Genomic DNA, 20775 nt, shown 5'->3' on the forward strand with positions numbered 1-20775 from the left:
AATATCTTACTTTTTATTAAATTAAATGGGAAAAATCCTGATCCCATTAAAGTCAAAGGGAGTTTCTTTTCTGCTGTTTGACATCCGTCTTCAAAACCACCTGCCTACTCTCACCACCCCTTGGGAAACAAAGAATAAGTAGTCAGGGCTGATATAGGTTAGTGATTGTCTACGAAGGTGATGTTGGTAATTGGCCTCCATATTTTGGGGGGGGGGGGAGGGAGTGGGGGTAAACAATGTTTTCCCACTAGCAGTGTACAGGTAGATGATATAATCCTTCCCCTTCAAATATTTAATACTGACTGGGTTATCACTGGGCCAGGGTTATTCATGTGCTTTAGTCAAGTAATTGAAAGCAACGTGCTAGCCACATCTACAATACTGAGTAACGATTTCTAAGCCAATTTAGAGGCATCCAATAGTTAAAATAAATCTAGATATTAAACTATGTCCAGAGTGTCTTCATTTCCTCCACAAAACAAAAACAATTAAAATAACAAATGTCTTAATTTCTTTTTACACCTAATTGTATCACCATTCCACTAATGATCACTCTTTGGATCCATCAGCAATGAGAACATTAGCACCCTACACCTACTGCATCCCGTGCATAATAAATATATCCCATGACACAGCAGCTGAAAGCAGGAAGGCTAAAGCTTCAAGTTCTCGCTTTCCAACTGATCCTGGAACTCCAGTTAGCACTGTGTGTCGTGGAGTTACGTTATTTCAGTGTAAATCTCCACCAGCTTTGAAGTACTCCACAGCTTCCAGAGTCCTTGCATATCTTTGCTTCCTAGCCCCTACCACAGCACATCACCCCACATCACCACTCATCTGGATCACAAGTTGAAAAGGCAGCTTCTTTCCCCCATACCTCTCTACCAATTTCATTTAGTGGACCACCACAAGAGGTTTAATCAGCATAGCACATTGTGGTATTTCCTAAACCGAACAGTCTCTCTTACAAAAGATTCATAGCCTTGTTCCCCACATAGAACTCCTCTGCTGATCTTCGTTCTCGTTGAATTACAGGGCCACATTACTCCTAGAGTAGCTCATATCCTGAACATTTTGATTAAAGTAAAACAGAATCTCACTTGGTGGCAGAGCCTCATCCACTCTCTGATATCGGCTAGCATCCTGACGTACTGAAGGTAGAGACCTCAAAGTCTGGTGGCCATTGGCTTGGGAACCTAGAATTAAACAGAGAAGACATTCTGCTATTTTTTCATTCAGTGCTAAGAAGCTGTTGAGTGACCTCTGAATTGAGCAGCACAGTGAACTTGGATTCTGTCTGTAATTTCAAGTCTCAGAGAGGGCACCAACTCACATCTGGCCCCTCAGACAGCATACAGACCACATGGAACCACTGCGGAAACCCAATTTAAATATAGTAACTGCTGCTTTAAGATCTTAAGGCCAAGTTCTATATTGGGGTTCATGGCTGCAACTCCACTGATTTCAGTAGAATCATGCAAATTTACACTACAAGGGAATTTGGCTCTTAGTGTCTGGATAATAGGACAACAGAGATCTGTTGAACATACTTTAACAAGATCTCCCACAAAAATAATTTCCCTTAGTCATGTAAGCAAGGGGTGAGGGCTGCTCAGTGAGAGAAGGGATAAAGGATTCTACTTATTGGTTTGTTCCCTTAAATAAAAGTTCATACTCATAACCAAAGGGGGGAGAGAATGCCATTTGTCAAGATTTCTTATATTACTAATTGACAGGTTTCAGAGTAGCAGCCGTGTTAGTCTGTATCCGCAAAAAAGAAAAGGAGTACTTGTGGCACCTTAGAGACTAACAAATTTATTTGAGCATAAGCTTTCGTGAGCATGCATCCGATGAAGTGAGCTGTAGCTCACGAAAGCTTATGCTCAAATAAATTTGTTAGTCTCTAAGGTGCCACAAGTACTCCTTGTCTTTATATTACTAAGTGCACTTCACTGGAAAGATGTACACATTGTTGCTGAAAAATATACCAACCATACTGAAAGTATACACAACTTGTACACTCTGGGTGAAATCCTGGCACTACTGGAGTCAAATGACAAAACTTCCATTGACTTTAATGGGGCTGGGATTTCACTCTCTGTGTAGGTGGCGTGTGAGGATTCTGAGAGAGTCTGGGAATATCGTTTCCAGGGATATTTTGGTGCAATCTGGTACATTCAGAAGTCTAAATGTTGCTCTTCAAAAGTATTTGATGTACTTCAGATAAGCCTTCACTGGCAGGGATGACTTACTGTAACTGTATCCAGCATGTGATCAACTCCATCAGAGGCTGGCGGTCATCCCAGGCCTCCTCAAATATGGTAGTGAAGTGCTACCAAGGAACTCCCAAGAGTCCCACTTCATCACCAGAAAAAGGAAGTGAATGAATACATGGTAAATTGTGACTAGGGACAAGTTATTTATTACAATATATTACTACTTACACTGAAGTTAGGTATGACATACAATTTTTATATCCTAAATTAGCTTTACAAGTAATTGTTGTAAATAGAATGAATGTATGAAATCTTTTCCCATGGAGAGACATGTTTGAGCAGGTCAGAATTTGTAAATGAGAGAGGAATCAGCTTTAAATCTGATAAATAATTCTTTAAAAAAAAAAAAAAAGAGCTTTTTCCTCCTTGCACTTTATGATGTGTCAAGGATCCTTCCCCACTCTAAACTCCAGGGTACAGATGTTGGGACCTGCATGAAAAACCCCCGTAAGCTTATTTTTACCAGCTTAGGTTAAAACTTCCCCAAGGTACAACTATTTTACCTTTTGTCCCTGGACTTTATTGCTGCCACCACCAAGCGTTTAACAAATATAACAGGGAAAGAGTGCACTTGGAAACGTCTTTCCCCCCAAAATCCCCCCCAAGCCCTACACCCCCTTTCCTGGGGAAGGCTTGATAAAAGTCCTCACCAATTTGCATAGGTGAACACAGACCCAAACCCTTGGATCTTAAGAACAATGAAAAAGCAATCAGGTTCTTAAAAGAAGAATTTTAATTAAAGAAAAAGTAAAAGAATCACCTCTGTAAAATCAGGATGGTAAATACCTTACAGAGTAATCAGATTCAAAACAGAGAATCCCTCTAGGCTAAACCTTAAGTTACAAAAAGACACAAAACCAGGAATATACATTCCATTCAGCACAACTTATTTTGTCAGCCATTTAAACAAAACAGAATCAAACGCATATCTAACTAGATCGGTTACTGACTTTTTACAGGAGTTCTGACCTGCATTCCTGCTCTGGTCCTGGCAAAAAGAACACACAGATAGAGAGAACCCTTTGTTCCCCCCCGCCCCCAACTTTGAAAGTATCTTGTCTCCTCATTGGTCATTTTGGTCAGGTGCCAGCGAGGTTGTCTTAGCTTCTTAACCCTTTACAGGTGAAAGGGTTTTTCCTCTGGCCACGAGGGATTTAAAGGTGTTTATCCTTCCCTTTATATTTATGACAGATGCATAAAGATTTGTTTTCCCCTTTCCCCAAAACAATAAAAGTGCCAGGAGCTCAATTTCTCATTTATTAGTTTTCTGGTTTGTTTTTCTCCTCATTAATAATTTTGATTAACCAACACAGTAACAGGATGTGGTTTCTTTTCCAAGATACAACACTTTCCATTTCAATTTTTTTTAAATCTGATTTTCAAAACCATAACAAATTGATTAAAATACTATTTAAATGTTTTTTTTTAAATCAGACTATTTCAAAACCCACCAAGAACAGAACTATTTTGAAATTTTTATGAATTAAGTATTTTTAAACAACTCTTCTAATGATTGCAGAAAAGACTTCTCACTTATAAAACAGCCCCATTTATTGACTACCGTAGTAATTACCTCCACTAGCTCCTTCAACTTGTGTAGCTCCCTCCTCGCAAGCAGCTTGGGCCCCTCCAGTTTCTTCATCCTGACACTGGCTACTTGCTGCTGCAGCCTGCAGACTCCTCCTCTGCCAAATTTCTTCGGAGTCATCTCTATCCTGTAATTCACCTCCTTCAGCTAGCTGCCGAGCCTCCTCTTGAGTGCTGGGTAACCGCACCGCAGGTAAAGAGCCAGGAGTGCATACAGAGTCCTGTGTTTCTGTAGCAGGCTCACTTCTGGTCACATGGGTGGCACAAGCTCCCTCTTCCTCTTCCTGAGAAGAAAAGGCAGGAGTCTCAGAAAACCTGGCACTTTCAAAAGAAGAACACCGAGTTTCAACTGAGGAGAGACGTGTAGTCACACTTTCATTGCAGGAACTGTCCGCCCCTTCCACATCACTCTCTCCTTCTGGCCTGGTACTGGCCTCACTGACACTTTCTGTGCGAGCAGGATCGCTGTGCTCAGTTTCTGAGGATACCTGGGAAGGTTCAGATCCTTGGTCAATGGATTCCATTTCACTAATACCTCTTCTGCTACCAACTGCAGAGTCTGAAGCTCCCGTGTCTGCACTGCTAGTAGGCTGCTCTGCCACCTGACAGGCACCCAATTCACTGCTAGCCCATTCTACCGACAGATTGTTCTGAGAATCTGGCTGGCCTTCACCTTCTTCTCCTGCTAACTCTGATGGTGGAAGCCCTTGGAGGGTCTCCTGCTGGTCATCAGAGGGCTGCAAAGGAGTTTCGAGGGCTGGTGCTTTCCCATCCTCTGCAAGACCTTGCATTATCTGATTTGATGATGAGTAACTTAAAAAATTTCCTTCAACACCCCTTGTAGCACCATTAAACATTACTAAACCACCATCTTCTTCCAAGGAAGACTGAAAACCCAGATCTTTATGCAACTCATGCTCCTCTTCATCCGAGTCAATGTGAAGCATTGCATTAAGTCTCGTGTCAGTAGGAAAACTACTCCTTAGTTTCGGGGATGCCCCAAGTGAACGCTCACTGCAGGCAGATGTCCCAGGTCTGGGATGACTATTGTGTTCTATTGCATCCAGATAGTCATTCAGTGAGTCCTGGCGACCTCTGTTAGGTGATGACCTTGCAGCAGTAGAGGTTAACTCCTCCTGGTCCATTTCTAGAGTTGTACTAGTCCTTAAAGAATGCGTAGAGACTGCATTTCCAACAGATTCCTCAAGGATTGGGCCATTTAAACAAACTGGAAGTGCGTCATGGTTCCCTGCTGGCAAGTCCTCATCATCAGAAGGGCTTCCTAAGTCTCCATTCACAGAGTTCACTCCTAGCAAAGTACCAACTGTTTCGGGTGAAGCATCTGCAGTGAAACACAAAGACTGGGAATGAGACACATGAATATATTCATTCAGTTCATTCTAATATCTCTGCACAACACGATGCTATAAAAACACACTTCTGTTAAGATACCCATTTGCTGTACACAAACAGTGAAGTGAAAAACAAAACCAAAAACAAAATAAAATACAATTAAAAAAAATCTATACTCCTACTCATGCAGGACCAACATTTATAGACTTCGCTCAATCTAAGTTTAACCTATTTTGTACAATAAAGGAAACACAATATGCATGAAGTATCACTATAAAGGACTCCCATCCTGCTCTTATATATTCAGCACATTGCCAAAATTGGCTCTGATAAAAAAACAGTTTTCTAAAGTTTGTGCTCTTGTTCCTAAGAGCAGGATCTGCACAGAACCTGAGACACATTAACTGCAACAGTCTCCTTACGAGGCAACGAGATGCACCGCAGCCAGTATCTGAAATTAAATGAGGCAGTCACAACCTGTACAAATATCACACACTGCACAGAACAGTTTTATATTTACTTAGGTTTTTTTCTCTTTAGAAAAGGAGGATCTAAGTTCTATGGATAGTAATTGTATGTCTACACTTCAAAAATGACCCCAGCAGCGAGTCTCAGAATCTGGGTCAACTGACTCAGACTTGTGAGACTTGTGCTACAAGGCTAAAACCAGCAGTTGAGACATTTGAGCTGGGGCTGGAGCCTGGGCTCTGAAACCTGGGGAGGGAGAAGGGTCACAGGGTATGTCTACACAGCAGCTAGACACCCGTGGCTGATCTGTGCCAGCCGACTTGGGCCTGTGGGGCTCGGGCTGTGGGCTGTTTCGTTGCTGTGTAGACTTCCAGGCTCGGACTGGAGCCCAAGCTCCGGGACCCTCTTACTTCTCAGGGTCCTAAGGTCTGGCTCCAGCCCGAGCCTACACAGCAGTGAAATAGCCCCACAGCCCACGCCCCACGAGCCCGAGTCAGTTGGCACGAGCGAGCCATTGATGTCTAGTTCCCATGTAGACATATCCTCAGAAACATTTTTACACTTTAGGAATTGAAAAGGATGTATGAGGTCAACTAATCTCCCTACAATGAAAATACTTGTATGCCAAGTACATTTGAATATATCAGCAATAAAAAAAAGTAGAAAATAAATAGGATAAAATTAGTATTTAGCAGTACTGCTAATAATAATCTCAAAAGTAGTATTTGAAATGTTTGGTCCATCACTTTCACACAAAGCTTTTCTATAGTATGGGCACTATACACAACAGGATTAGTATGTGTAATAGGTAGTCATAGTACATAATGATTTTCTCTACCCAATCATGTGTGCGCACAGGTTTTAAATCTCACCTTCATGAATGGAAGATGTAATCTCGACTTTGAATTGGAGATACCCACTTACATGGTCAGCTGGGAGCCTTCTGCCGAGGTTATAGCTGAGAATCTGGTCTCTGCAGAGAAGAAAAAAATACTGGTCTCTAGACTTTTTACTATTATTTTAATTTTCAAATGTTTTACATCACAGGCTCCTGTCAGAGAGATCCGGCACAATAAAAGGCAATAGAGAATCATGAATTCATAAAAGTGAGCATCACGTTAGCTTGTGTAACAGAGCATGCAGACTGTACACTTCCTAAAAGACAATTAATTACCAGATAAAGCAACACAGCATATCCATAAACTATGCTTTTGTCCTTATTTCAAATATAAAGTGTGCACTGGCAACTTTCATCCACCCACAAATCTTCTCTTAGGCCATGTCTACACTACCCGCAGGATCGGCGGGTAGTGATCAATCTATTGGGGATCGATTTATCTCGTCTAGTGCAGACATGATAAATCGATCCCCAATCGCTCTGCCGTCGACTCCGGAACTCCACCACTGCAAGAGGCGGAAGCAGAGTCGACGGTGGAGCGGCCGCCGTCGATCCCACGCTGTGAGGACGCGAAGTAAGTGATTCTAAGTCGATCTAAGATACGCAACTTCAGCTACAAGAATACCGTAGCTGAAGTCGACGTATCTTAGATCGATCCCCACCCCCAGTGTAGACCAGGGCTTAATAGAAAAACAGCAACAACAAAAATGTGTGTACTTTAAGATTACAAAACCTTTTCATTTCTGAAATCATTCTGCCCTCTGGTGGTTTTTACTGCACAGAAAATATTTTTAATTATTTACCTGAACAAGAGAGACTATAATTTTTATTTTTAGGTTCCAATTCAAGAAAGCACTTATGCTAAGCTCTTATGCATGGGCTTAAACTTATACATGTGCTTAAGCCTTAATAACTTCAATGGGACTTAAACAAGTGCTTAAGTGCTTCCAGAACTGGGGTTTTAGGATGAGATTCTGAACAGCATAGAACTCACAGCCCAGGGTCCTCTCCAACATAGTTTAGACAGCTGTGTGGGGCCTTGTCTAATGCCTTGTTTACATGGGAAAGTTTTACCATTTATACAAGTATAGTTATACTGGTGTAACCCCCCATTTGGACATACTTATTCCAATATGAGTGAGACTTTTTTTGGTGCAGCTTAAACCCCTTCCCAAACGACAAACTAAACCAAAAATGCCACTTCTATACCAGCGTAAGTGTCTCCACATGGGGGCTAGGGGTAATATCAGTATAACTATAGTGGTTTAAATTCACACCTTTGGAGAGATTTTATATGTATATAAAGCTGGAATCTCCACATCGCTACATGCTACAGCCCTGTCACAGACACACCACTCCTGTCCTCAATCAGGCATGTCCTCTTTGGCAGGGCATAGGAGGGGGATCCTCAGAAGACAGCCCTTTGGCTATCTTTCACAGCTCCTGTGCTGGCATAATCCTCCTCCAGATGGAAAAAGAGCTTTTAGAGCTCCTTTACGCTACTCTAGCCATTTTATGCAGCATAAACAGGCCAGAATGGTGGGTGAGAATCACACCCTTAGTGCCTACATTAGGACAGGCCATATTAACTTCTGATTGGCTATGTTTCATATTTTCCACAACAGCTACACAAAATTCAAAATGTGTTGGCACTTTAACTACACAAATTTGCAGAGTATTGGTGCAAACAATGCCAGAAATCAGGATTAATTTCCAATACAGACAAGGCCTAAATTAGCACAATGTACCTTGAGAATGGCAAGTTCCAAGCTTCAAACATTCCATTACATGCCCATGAATCAAGAGTAACATCACTGACATGGGAAAAAAGCCTGAGCCAGGAATGCTTTTTTATGGTTCCTGTGTACAAAATGCAATATTCCTACTGTGCTCCTCAAACCAAAGCAAGTTTTGTTCAACAGAGCAACCATAGCGTACGTCTATTTTGTGTGTGAAAATAAATCCTGTTTATTCAGTTGATTTGGCACGTCTGGTAGGAAATTAGATCTGAGTGGATGATCAATGCAAGTCTCTTTAAACAGCATTACATTAAATTTACAAAATAAGGGTCTGATTCACAACTGTGTTCCTCTGGTTTTACGATGCTGTAATCTATTGGAGTAATTTACTAGTGAATCAGGACCTTAAATGTTTAAGCTGGAAAACTGCCAAATTGCTTCATCCCCAGCTCATAACAGGAAAAAGCCCTCATGGGAAGCAAGTACCTTCTCAATAAACATGTCTAGCCCCTTTCATCACTCAATACCAGTGGCTAGATCACAAGTTATCCAGTTAGAGACAAAATACACTTCTATAATAGCAGTATAATACCTTCTTTGAAATCAGAGTAAGTTCCACCGCTGCAAATTGTGGCTTTGTTTGTCTACATGAGAGGTTTGCACATGTGCATTTGCACCAGTAGCTGAAATTGGGGCTAATTCTATGTTTAGATAAGATGTAAATTAAGGGTATTTAGAGAATGACAGCTTCCAGACTTCAGCTTGTCTAGTATTTATTCAACATTCGCATTCCTCAACATTAGTCAAGACTCGAAGAAGGAACTTCAATAATAAATAATTCCAAAATCTTACAATTCTGAACTTTCAAAATGGACTTTTATTCAGAAGATGACTCAGTGCTAAAAAATGCACTAGGTGAATTAATTAGAATTTGTTTGCATTGTAGTCTTCTGTTCTAATGAGGATGGAGCTTTGTAGAAAGCATCTAGATACCACATTGTACAATTCTGTATTTGAGAGAGAAAATACAAAATTAAATCAGTAGCCTTCAGCACTTAGGAAACTCCAACTAGTGCAGAACGTTGCCACACATCTCCTCAGTAACACAATGGCTACTGGGAACATATCAAACCTCTCATCCAGTACCTACACTGGCTTCCCAAAGAATATCATATCAACTTCAACATCTCAGTCCCTACCTTAAAGAGGTCCCAGGACTGGGCTTAAGGATACCTAAAAGACCATCTAAAGCTCCGAGATGAAGACTGTGGTCAACAACTTTGTATTCTGGCACAACTGCACTCTCAACAAGAGTAAAGTGTGTCTGTGTGGAAGACAGAACTTTCTCCAGGAGCAGTCCAAGACTGTGGAATGAACTCCCACTAGGAACTAAGGACTATCACAAACCTCACACACCTTCCGCTGCAAGTGCAAAGAATATTTCTTTGATCTTGCCTAGTCTAATATAAACACAGAGCAACTGGTGTCTATTTATATATTTTTATATATGTATTTATATATGTGTGCATGTATATACATACATACACACACACACACACACCCCCACCCACCCACCCCACTATATAAAAAAAAAACCTCCGCTGCACATGGTTCTCCCTCTGGGGAGAGGGTGAGAGAACAAAACACATGACAAATGTGTAGTCATGTAGTTTAACACACTACTGGAATACTACGGTGATGAGCAGTAAAAAAAAATCGATATAGGATAAAAAGAATCAAAGTCTATATTATACAAAGTTAAACCTTTGGGGCTTGGATTAATGCCATTTTTTTAAAGCTTTAATTATCTCCACCTGTCCTTGAAGTCATCATGATGATGAAAGAGATTTCATTTTACTAGCTTGTTCAAAAAGAAAAACCTACTTCAGCTTACTTCTTACTTTATCATAATTTGTGTACTTTACAGTTATATTGTCTATACTTTTCTTCCAATCAGTTTGCTTCATACACCCATTGAGGCGTCATAACCTAGATTGTAAACTCACTGGGGAAGAGGCTGTCTAGCTGTCTAGCACCTAGTCAATGGGCCCTTGATCGCTGACTGGTACTCCTAGGCACTACTGCAATAAAAATAACAGTAATTACTTGTCCTGGATGAGAGGTCAAAATATTTTTTCAAGACTGCTTTAAAATAGTTCTAATGCTAACACATTACCAAACTGAATACCCACCCATTTTCTCCTTGTGCACTTAATGTGCAATCCTTCCTCCTCAGAATGATATAAGATAATGTATATACAACTGAAATATGGAGACTGAAAATCTCTTCCAGAATTTTGGCTTGCAAAACATACAGAAGAGAACTCCCTGGATATGGATAAGCACACCAAAATCACTAAGGTAGTCCCCAGACTTTACACAAAGCACTACTATGAAATAGAGAACTAGAAGAACATTTTGAGCATCAATGTAAAAATGAACACATAAGGTGCCCCGGGACTCTTTGCTGCTTTTACAGATCCAGACTAACACAGCTACCCTTCTGACATTAAGCAATATTCTGACAGTCGCTCACAGAGTCGTTACATTCGTCTAGTGTCGAGCAGTTTGCAAATTTATTAGAATAAGCCTCTTATTCTGATGTATCATAATTTATTTAAACTGAGATCTGAATAAAACTATTGCACTACAACAAATATAAGTATCACATTTAGAAATCAAACAACAAACAAGCAATGTGGGTTTTTTTAACGCAGGACTTCTTAGGAAAGTCAGTTTATATATGAAGCTGAGATACTCTTGATATTATAATAAAGTGTATGGGCAGACCCCTTTAATTCAAAATTACTCAATAGAAGGCACCATCAACATTTTAATGGTATACTTTTAAAACAAAAACAAACCAAAAAAAAAAAAAACAACTTACCTGTGTAAATACCACCTTGGGAAACTTAAAAATTAAAATTGTTTTCAAATTGAATTTGCCTTTCTCCATTCATGCAACTTCTTATTTTGGTGGTAATATCTATGAAAAATAGGGAAATTCATCTTACCTTAGCCCAAAATTTCCTTTCTTCTAGGGGAAAAGTCCACAGATCCAGTACAATTGGTCTTATTCCTGCTTGTAGCTTCTTGAGCTCAGTAACCAGACTTGTCAATCAGTGAGGCTGGGAGTGGCCACACTCCCGAAGACCCAGTCAGCTAACCAGTCCAAGATACTTCCAAAGCTGTTTTGTAGAGCTACGTCCTTTAAAGTTTAATTCACAGGTTAATTAAAAAAAATTAAAATGATACAAACATTTCATGCTGCAGAGCAACGTGAAAATCCACCCCAAATACACTGTTCCCACAAGTGAAAATTCCACCCCAAGGAAATATATGTTTTGTCCACATAAAGAAAATGGACGAGAGTGAGACACTAAGCCTCCCTCAGAATCATAATCCTTGTGCAGAGTGGGTTGTGCAGAGTGGGTTGGATCTGTGGACTTTTCTGCTAGAAGAAAAGAAATTTTTGGATGAAGAAAGAAATTTTCCTATTCTTCTTTATAGGGAAAGTCCGCAGATCCATTACAATGGGATGTCCAAAAGACGTGTATAACCAGGGAAGGAAAACAAAGAATGAATAAGGAGACAGCGCTCTCAGTTTTTTAAATATATTCCAGGGTGAACATACAATGCAGACCCCTCCATCCAATGGGAGAGGCTGAGGAGGTCTGCAAAACTTTAAATTTGCAAAACATAGCGAAGGTGTGAAAAAACACATGACAAGGTAGCCACTGTACATCTGTATTTGTATGTTGTATGTATGAATCTTCAGGTCAGGAGGATTCCATGGCTCTGAATGAATGAGCACGTTTTCTTTCGGCCCACTTTGCGTTGACGCAATACATCCAGGCCTATAACTTACCACTATGCTATACATATAGACCAGCCCCTTTAGATGCCCTGTTTGTAAAATACCTTCTCAAGGCTAAAAGAGAAGTGTGTTATAAACATATCTGAATATCCTATTTTACCTAATACATCTCACATATTGTACATTTAGTTAGATTTAATTTTCTGGCATTGGGTGCAGAATTTTGTCCTTGGGAGCAGATTCTTCTTGTAGAGATGACATAACCAAGTGGCGTTGCCACTTGAATTGGACATGAGACCCAGAACTTCCCCTGACAATGTAGGGCCAACCCCCACTCACTCTGCTTCTTGTGGCTGTCCAGGAGTATGTTATGACACCCCCCAACCCTCCCCCCCAAAAAAACAAAAAAAAACCAGTCATGCTTTGGGCCATGAAAGAAAGTGAACAATTGCAGCTATTGCCTATTAATTTCTTCATCTGGAACAACACTTCAGTTTCTTTGCTGGGTTCTGGATGCAGCTAGGTCCATGGACAGGCAGGCAACTCAAGGCCATCTCTCCTCTTGAAGATGCTGTACACTCCATTCTCCTGTATTTTTCCTTTTGTTTTCTTAACTGATGCTATGATGTTTATTTCGTCTTTATATGAGGTGCTTGAGTATACAACAGATTTCTTTTTGTTTGTTTTTTAAATATGCACCCGGGAACAGAGATTAGAAGCTCACAGCCACATTGAAGATCTGGTACCACCTTGTTGATAAAAGCCATTGCTGAAGTGCTGTACAACACCACCGGTACATCTTGGCTGATCAGGATTGGACTCTTAAAACCTGATTGCTCTGCCCTTGATCCAACTGACACCATGTTGGAGGTCTCATCTTCCATTATCCTTGGATAAAATGGTTCCCTCAATAAAGTTCCCTGTTCTTGAAGCTGGCATGGATTTTCTTCACCAATCCTTTCTGACTGCAACACGTTGTGACTTTCCAAGTACTCCTTGGCACTGGGGCAAGGGAAAACAGGAATGATGGGTACTACAACCTCAGGATATTTAGAAATTTATGGAGAAAATAACCCACATGGAGTCTCACTCTCAACAGAATGTTATTGCTAGTGACCTTCATTCTTATCCAAGACATCACAACCGTGATAGATGTGTCTGGAGAATGAGTGACATTGTGCCTTCTGAGCACTGGCTTCTGAATCCTGATCTCTGATAGAAATAAACGCCTCTGGAAGCGGATATCTATGACTACTCCCAGAAGTAATATTGATGGCATGCCATCACTTGGATGTTAGTGATATTGCCAAAAAAAATGTTGTTCCAAAAAATCTGAACTACATAATGGCTGTTTTGCGTGCCTTTTCCAGGAACAGTAATCTGATGGATGGGACACCTTATGTGTATACGGGAACCCTTTCTGCTTGAGAAAAAACAGCATTGACTTGCATTTTGGAAAACACCCCTAAAAAGGCAGGTAGGCCCAGGAATAAAGAGGTATAGTTGGTAACTTTGCCTGTTGCATGTCACATTGATATCTCCTCTGGGAGGGTCGCATAATAGTATGTAAATAGGCGTTCATCAGATCAATTATTGATGGAAATTGATGCTTTGGTAACAATTAAAGGTCTCCATCCTGAATTGAACCGTGGCTTTTAGAAAAAATCCACTCACGAATTTCCAATTGAGCCTCCTGTTTGGAATTTGGGCACTAGAAAGAAGACAAAGAAGAAGTGTAAGTCGTCTTGTTCGTTGGGAGATCAATTTTGCAGCAGATGAATACGGCAGCCTTCATATGCTAACATTTCAATTGGTTGGAAGAAGGGGATGTCAGTCTTGGTTTGAAATGCTTTTAATTCTCAGATGTAAGCCAACTCGATATCTCTGGCTAAGATTCATTCTTCTGACAGCATTAATCCAACACTTGAAATTTCCTGCTCTCTATTTGGGAAACCACTTCAAACCGAATCAGCCTGTAGTCATACTTGCTTGAAAAAATGCAGAGGTTGTCCTGCAGTATCTCCTCCATCTCTCATGTCACTTTGTGTATTCAATCAGCTCAGCTAGATAGACATATCTCCTATAACTCATAACTGGATCAAAGAGGGCCAAGACCCACAGTAAGTTCTGTATTTCCTTTTGAGCTACCAGAGCGCCTTACATTATGATTATTTTACATTTTATTATTAATTATTATTATTATTATTATTATTAAAGGAGGATTTACCTGGTAGTGCCATCTATAGTCACCAAAGCACCTGTCCTCTGGATACTTAGCAGTAACAAATACCCAATTTGCCGGGGGACTGGATTTCTGGAAGAGTATACAGTACTCATAATACTCCTGAGAATGGTTTCAAATTGCTCCTCAAAAGCCGATTCTGAGGTTCTTCCCCTGAGGGTTCTAGCCTAAAGACTGAAACAGCTCTCACATAAGTGAATCTGAGGAGACTTCTCTGCACTTTCTGGGCTCTTTCTTGTCCCTTTCAGAGCCTTTACTCTGGGAAAATTTGCATTACAGTGAACTAGAAGGGGAAGAAAGTCCCTGCACCTCTTTTTCCTCCCTTTACTAGGAAAATCAAGCCTTAGAAATTTCCTTTGTGGAGGAGTGACTCCTGTGGCCAGAATCTCTAGTATGCCTTTATCTTTCCTTCCTAGTTTGTCAGAGTTATAGGGGAGAAAGTGAGAGAAATTAACCTTGAAGTCCAGCCACTGAGTGAACCCTGGTTTATGGAGTTTGCCACCCCCTAAATGGTAGGACAAAGGGAGAGAGAGTGGCCTCTATCACCTATGATAACAGAATATCACTGAAGAGAGAGCCTGGAGGGAGAACACCACCACCTTCTGCTGTGCTTCTGAAATAAGTGGAACATTTGTAAGGTTCACTCTTTTGAGATGATCCCTTAGTAGGGTTCCTTAAACTTTACAGATTCTCCCTAAACCCCTGCTTGAGGCAAGGGCACATGGCACAGCCCTTTTGTCTCACTGGATCCTGCTGTGAACAAGGCAGTCTTACACAAGATGCCACATGGCACTGCCCTTGGTCTTGGGTGGACTAATTTTAATTAGCAAGCAAAAAACCTTGATTTAAATAATTTTAAATCATGTTTTGAATCCTAATTTAGCTATTTTCCTAAAGAAAGGCTGAGTCTCATTTGTTGGTAACCATTACAACATGTTGGTCTGCAACTAAATATAGCCTTTACACTAAATTTGGTGGTTTTTATTTTATTTTTTTGGCAAACCTGGCGGATACACTATATCCACACACATTTAAGCAATATTATCGCTCAACCTACATTTATTCAGATTCTTAACTTTCACATTTTTATTATGACTAGAAAATGGTGAATGTTGCCATTTCTTATTTACTAGATGATTAATTTTTACTTCTGATTTGTGTTAAGATCTATTTGGATGGAAATGCAAATTCAATTAAAAGCACAAAAAAAGCACATACATTTTAAAAATAATATTACTAACTTAAATGTGCTGGATACAAAAGAAAAAACATTTTAAATGCAAACCATATTTTGATAAACTAACATTGATTAAATAAAGGAGGACTTATCTATAGTTAGGAAAGTGAACTAATTTTGGCCCCTACGTCCTTCAATATTTTAGAACTAGTAGATCTCATCCTCTCATGTATACTTTTTGAAAGTGCTTTTTCAACTCCCACTTAGAGTCTTAACTTTGAATGAACTAGTCATTGAACTGCACTAGCTGAATAAACTGAAATGAAGAAAATATTCTCTCTGCTCCTGCAGAAGAGGCTACATGCTGTCAAAAGCCAGTTTAGCACTTCAACACAGTCTGGTTCTAGATGCATAGCCAGTGACTTCACCAATTCACTAGTTTGACTTTCTTTAAAATGTGACAACAAACATGTACTACTTTACATTATATTTTATATTTAAATTATTTGAATACATTATGTAAAGGCTTAAAATTATAATAAGATGTCAAATTCAAACAGTTTTTTTTAAATAAACCTATATTTAATTGAGCTTAGAAAATCTTTTAAAATTTAAAAAAAAAATTTAAATCATCAATTTTTCTACACCCTGCCTTTGTCTCACTGAATCACATATTAGGCCCTGCTGTGCTAAATAACAGCAGCCCTTTGTTTCACCGAATCCCTTAGCAAGACAAGCAGAGCTGCACATAAGCTGCATGGCATGGTCCTTTGTTTCAATGGATCCCTCAGTGTCAGGCAGACTTCCATAAAGGCTGGCTTACACCTTAAACCAGTCAAAAATAAGTGCATGGTCTCAAATTGCAGTGGGGGAGGTTTAGGTTGGATATTAGGAAAAACTTTTTCACTAGGAGGGTGGTGAAACACTGGAATGTGTTACCTAGGGAGGGTGGTGGACCTTCCTTTAAGGTCAGGCTTGACAAAGCCCTGGATGGGATGATTTAGTTGGGGATTGGTCCTGCTTTGAGCAGGGGATTGGACTAGATGACCTCCTGAGGTCCCTTCCAACCCTGATATCCTATGATTCTGTTCCAGTAGCCCTTTACCGCCTGCTTGTTCCTCCATGTCTGGGCTGCTATCCCTCTCAGCCCTGCAGGACTGGCTATATTGGGATTGGTTGATTCACAGTGAGCACGGTCCCATCAGCCCCACCGGTGTGGAATGTCTGATCCACTACACAAGCAGGGTTCAATTAACCTGGCAGCTGTGGCACGGTTGACCACGATAGGGTCTGATTAGCCCAGGCACTTTTGCATTCTTTTTTGCCAACTTCTCTCTTCCTCTTATTGGCTGTGAGGTGTTCCACCAGAAATGTCTGCCCAGACATGTTACGCAGGAAGCTGCTGCAGGCAGCAACCTCAGTATAAGAAGGGAGTTTCCAGCAACCCTGCTGCAGAGCCCCCCATCACTCCTGAGGCTAAATAATAGCCCTGTAACACTTAGAATCCTTTTTGGTTTTGTTTTCTTGTTGCTCTAAGCAGGAGGTCTGGTAAAGTCTTCCAGCAGCTGCTGGAGGCAGGTCAAACTGGCTAAGTCTTCATGGATATGGCCACTCCCAGCCTGCCTGATTGACAAGTCTGGTTAACGCCCCCAAGAAGCTGCAAGCAGGAGTAAGACCCATTGCACTGGATCTGCAAACTTTCTCTGCCAAGGCCGCTATTTGTTTGCATCCTGGTCGTCAGGCAAGAACATGATGTTACTCTCACGCCCTTTAACTTCCCAGGAAGAACATATTTTTTGCTTCTGCTTCTTATGGCCTGATCCAGAGCTTCCTTGAAGTCAGCAGAAAGACTCATTGACTTCAACGGGCTTTGGATCGGGCCCTAAAAGAAGAGTGTTTGACACAGTTCAGCTCCTCCCATTTTCTTTAGATGCGTAAATATTAAGAGAAGTATTATTTATTGTCTACTCCTAGAACTATTAAATGCACTATTAAATGAATTTTAAAGATCCTGATAAAACAAAGTACTGTACTGGATTATTTCTTAATTTTAATTTGTACACATACTATTATCTGTCCACTCTTAACCTACAGCCATCTTCCTCCTGACCCACAATGCCAGGCCCCAATGTTCCAGCCCAGAATCCCTTGCCTTTATCCTTCCCTCCTTGCCCAACTATAGAATTCCAGAGCCCGTCCAACCATCAAGCAAGATTGGACAGTGTTTCCATCCCCACCAATGGTCACTTTGGTTATCTGAAAACTTGTCTTTTTAAAAAAAAAATAGTATCGAAAGCTAAGAAAAAGTTTTTAAAAGCACAACAGATTAATTTTGGGCCCCATCAAACCTTTATTCATAGTGAAAGTCAATTTCAATTTTGTGGTATTCCCAATACTCAAAACAATAACCAATTAGAATCCTTTCATTTCTACCCAGTTAAACCATTGTGAAATCTTTCTCACTATTAAGCTAACTATTAGAAATGTTTGAACTATAAAAAGAAACAAGACAATAAAATCTGTTTGTTCTAAGTTGGCACACTACTGTATATTGCTGGAAGTAGCTATGCCTTACTTCCTGATTTATTAGCAACAAGTTAATTTTTCTTTGCCTCAGAAACCTTAAAAAAATAAGTTATAACAAACCACACACAGGTGCTTACACACACAAATTTAAAACAGTCTAAGAAATGCAAGCATATTCGTATCAGAGGTCATAAGGCTACAGAGAGATTAACTTCCTGCTATGGCAAGTCTGTGGTATATGATCACGATGAGTATACAATTAATTAGCCAAGAAAAGGTTGTTTGTGCCAGTATCACAGATGCTGATCTGATCTTCCCTACTGACTTAATTAACAACAATGAGTTAGTTTACCCTATTGCATGCCTCTCCAATAGTCTCTGGACTGGTATTGTTAACTTCCCAAGAAAGCGCTTGATGATAGGACGACTCTTGGCAAATTTGTCTTTAATTTCAATTTCCAAGACGTCTGTTAGAAGTGCAACAAAAGAATATTTCTGAAAAAAAGAACACATTCAGTAGTGTATCATTACACCATTATTCAACATATATGTACATTTACACCACCCGTATGTGACAGGCAACCCAAAGCAATGTTTATTGATGATGACAGCTGCTTCCAGATTACAAAATGATGCTTCAATCATTAAAAACAAATGATTCTCCCTCCTCGAAGAATAAATGGCTTTTTCATTTCTATATTACTATGATGTTTCATCAAAAATGACAGTTTGGTGAGGCATCAATTTTCTGCTTGGAACAGCCTACATCAACTACTTAGACTTCCACTGGCCTTCACCTTTCGGATTTCAGTACAAATCACCACCTTACAAGAATGGCTAAAAACAGTCTGGCTGGTTGGCTAAATAATTCTCAACAGGGAACAAAACAAGAGGCTAGAGTTCAACTTAGTTACAGACATCAACCAGACAGGTTCAAATCGCTGCACATCTGGCAGATTCATAAATCAGGAAATGAATGAGAGTCATGAATAAAAACAAAAATTCTCATCCTTGTCAATCAGGGTTGTATTTCCTGTGGCTGTTAGCCATCTGTTTGCTATAGAAATTGCAAGTTGTCATTGTGGAACCCACAGAGAAAAAGAGGGCCAATTCTGCACCAAGTTCAGCATATGTAATACAATCATAAGATGGTACTGTCAAAGCATTGCTACAGGGAAACGCACATCAGTTACAGCATGCGAATATAGTTTGTGGTCCAATGAATACTGCACAATACATTATCACTTTAGTAATAAGTTGCAAAAATAAGAGACCAGAGAAGAAAGGAGGAAACAGAATAGAGGAGTTTTTTATTTTTATTTTTTTACTGGCTATTACAAAGACAGACAAGAGACTCCAACTAAAACTCTTATTTCTGAGCTTAATTGTGAGGGAAATCTGCATGACTGTGAATGATGCCAGAGTGATATCACTGGTGGAAACGCCCTCTATTTAGCCACAGAACAGCTAGACCATGAGTAGTGGCAGTGTTAACAGTGACCCTACACTGTCCTGCTTTGTTGCTAATCTACTTCAACCATGTTCTCTGTTAAGATTCCCATACCCACTCTGTCCTTGACCTCTTTGTTGAGTCTGCGAAGTCAGACACCAAATGTGGTGGGGGCACATGTACACTAGAATGTAGACTCAGACCATCAATTCATTTCACAAAAACAAAACAAAACCGTGAATAGCCATCAAAAGGTTACAGGTTTTGGTTACTAAGAGGTATTCATTTTAATATTATTTCCAGTTCAGTGGGTTTTTTTCAACACACACTTTTGCCATTCAGCACTCAAATGCATATGAGACAGTGTCATTTCAGTGTCCATTCTAACAACAAAACAGCCTTCCCTGTGGAAACAAATCTCAAAAGTTGCCTTTTGTCAAGCTACATATAATAATTCAAAGATCATCCCCCTTGCCTGATGACAGAGAAATCTTTGACCTTGCCAGTTGCTATGCGCTATGAGAGAGAATAATTTCTCAATTAACTGTAGTCGGAAACATTGCCCAGGCTGAGCCTGAACAGTTAACTTCCTGTGCCTTTTTGTAATGATTCTTCTCACAACATATAATCCATTCTAATTAATTTATTCCTGCAATTTCAAGGAATCCACAGGGCTATTAAGCAATTCCAAAATTTGCTATCAGAAGAGGGACTGAGAAGCTCACAGCATATGATTAAAACATGTTACAGAAACCAACTGTTCCTACCCAACAAGAGGGTTCCTACAATTACTGCAATTTCCATGTCAATTTAAATAACCAGCTCATAGCATCAGACGTTAAAGACCAATACAAAAAAGAAGGAAACAATATCCTAGTGACTTATTGCACTAGCCAATTGAAGGAGTTCTTAAAAGGCATACATTACCTCTCTGTGCCAAACAGGATTAGTTGTGTTACTGATGATAGTAGACCGTTTTTCCTGACCATGATGGACAAATGTAGGAAACGTGCTTTTCTTTCCTGGCTGAATGGACATCTTTAGGTAAGGATCAGGATTGAAGAACATCCCTTTTTTAAGCCCAACTGCTCTAATATCTTGAAAGAAAGAAGGAAAAGGAACAAAAAGATTAAAACATGAAGTTCACAAATGAGGTAGTCCTAAAATATTACCTCGGATTTCAGTTTAACACAAAATTACTCATACTATGATTAATTAGATCTAGTGAATGGAAGTTGCCTA

General features: G+C 40.0%; 1 protein-coding gene across 7 annotated transcripts in view; it reads right to left on the minus strand.

The window, feature by feature from the left end:
* The window catches only part of HECW2 (HECT, C2 and WW domain containing E3 ubiquitin protein ligase 2), a 247776-nt gene that overhangs the window by 68257 nt on the left and 158744 nt on the right, over positions 1 to 20775 (minus strand). For all 7 annotated transcript variants that reach the window (XR_006284811.1, XM_043525153.1, XM_043525152.1 and 4 more), the window contains 5 exons: positions 20461 to 20630; positions 18436 to 18578; positions 6557 to 6657; positions 3850 to 5205; positions 1101 to 1196 (listed from right to left, as the gene is read on the minus strand). Coding sequence is in view for 6 of the 7 variants with exons in the window: in XM_043525153.1 (XP_043381088.1) it covers positions 1101 to 1196; positions 3850 to 5205; positions 6557 to 6657; positions 18436 to 18578; positions 20461 to 20630 (1866 nt within the window). In the remaining variant the exon portion in view is untranslated. The remainder of the gene's footprint in view (positions 1 to 1100; positions 1197 to 3849; positions 5206 to 6556; positions 6658 to 18435; positions 18579 to 20460; positions 20631 to 20775) is intronic.

This window comes from Chelonia mydas, chromosome 11, assembly GCF_015237465.2.
Source record: "Chelonia mydas isolate rCheMyd1 chromosome 11, rCheMyd1.pri.v2, whole genome shotgun sequence".
In the NCBI taxonomy this organism is placed as follows: domain Eukaryota; kingdom Metazoa; phylum Chordata; order Testudines; family Cheloniidae; genus Chelonia; species Chelonia mydas.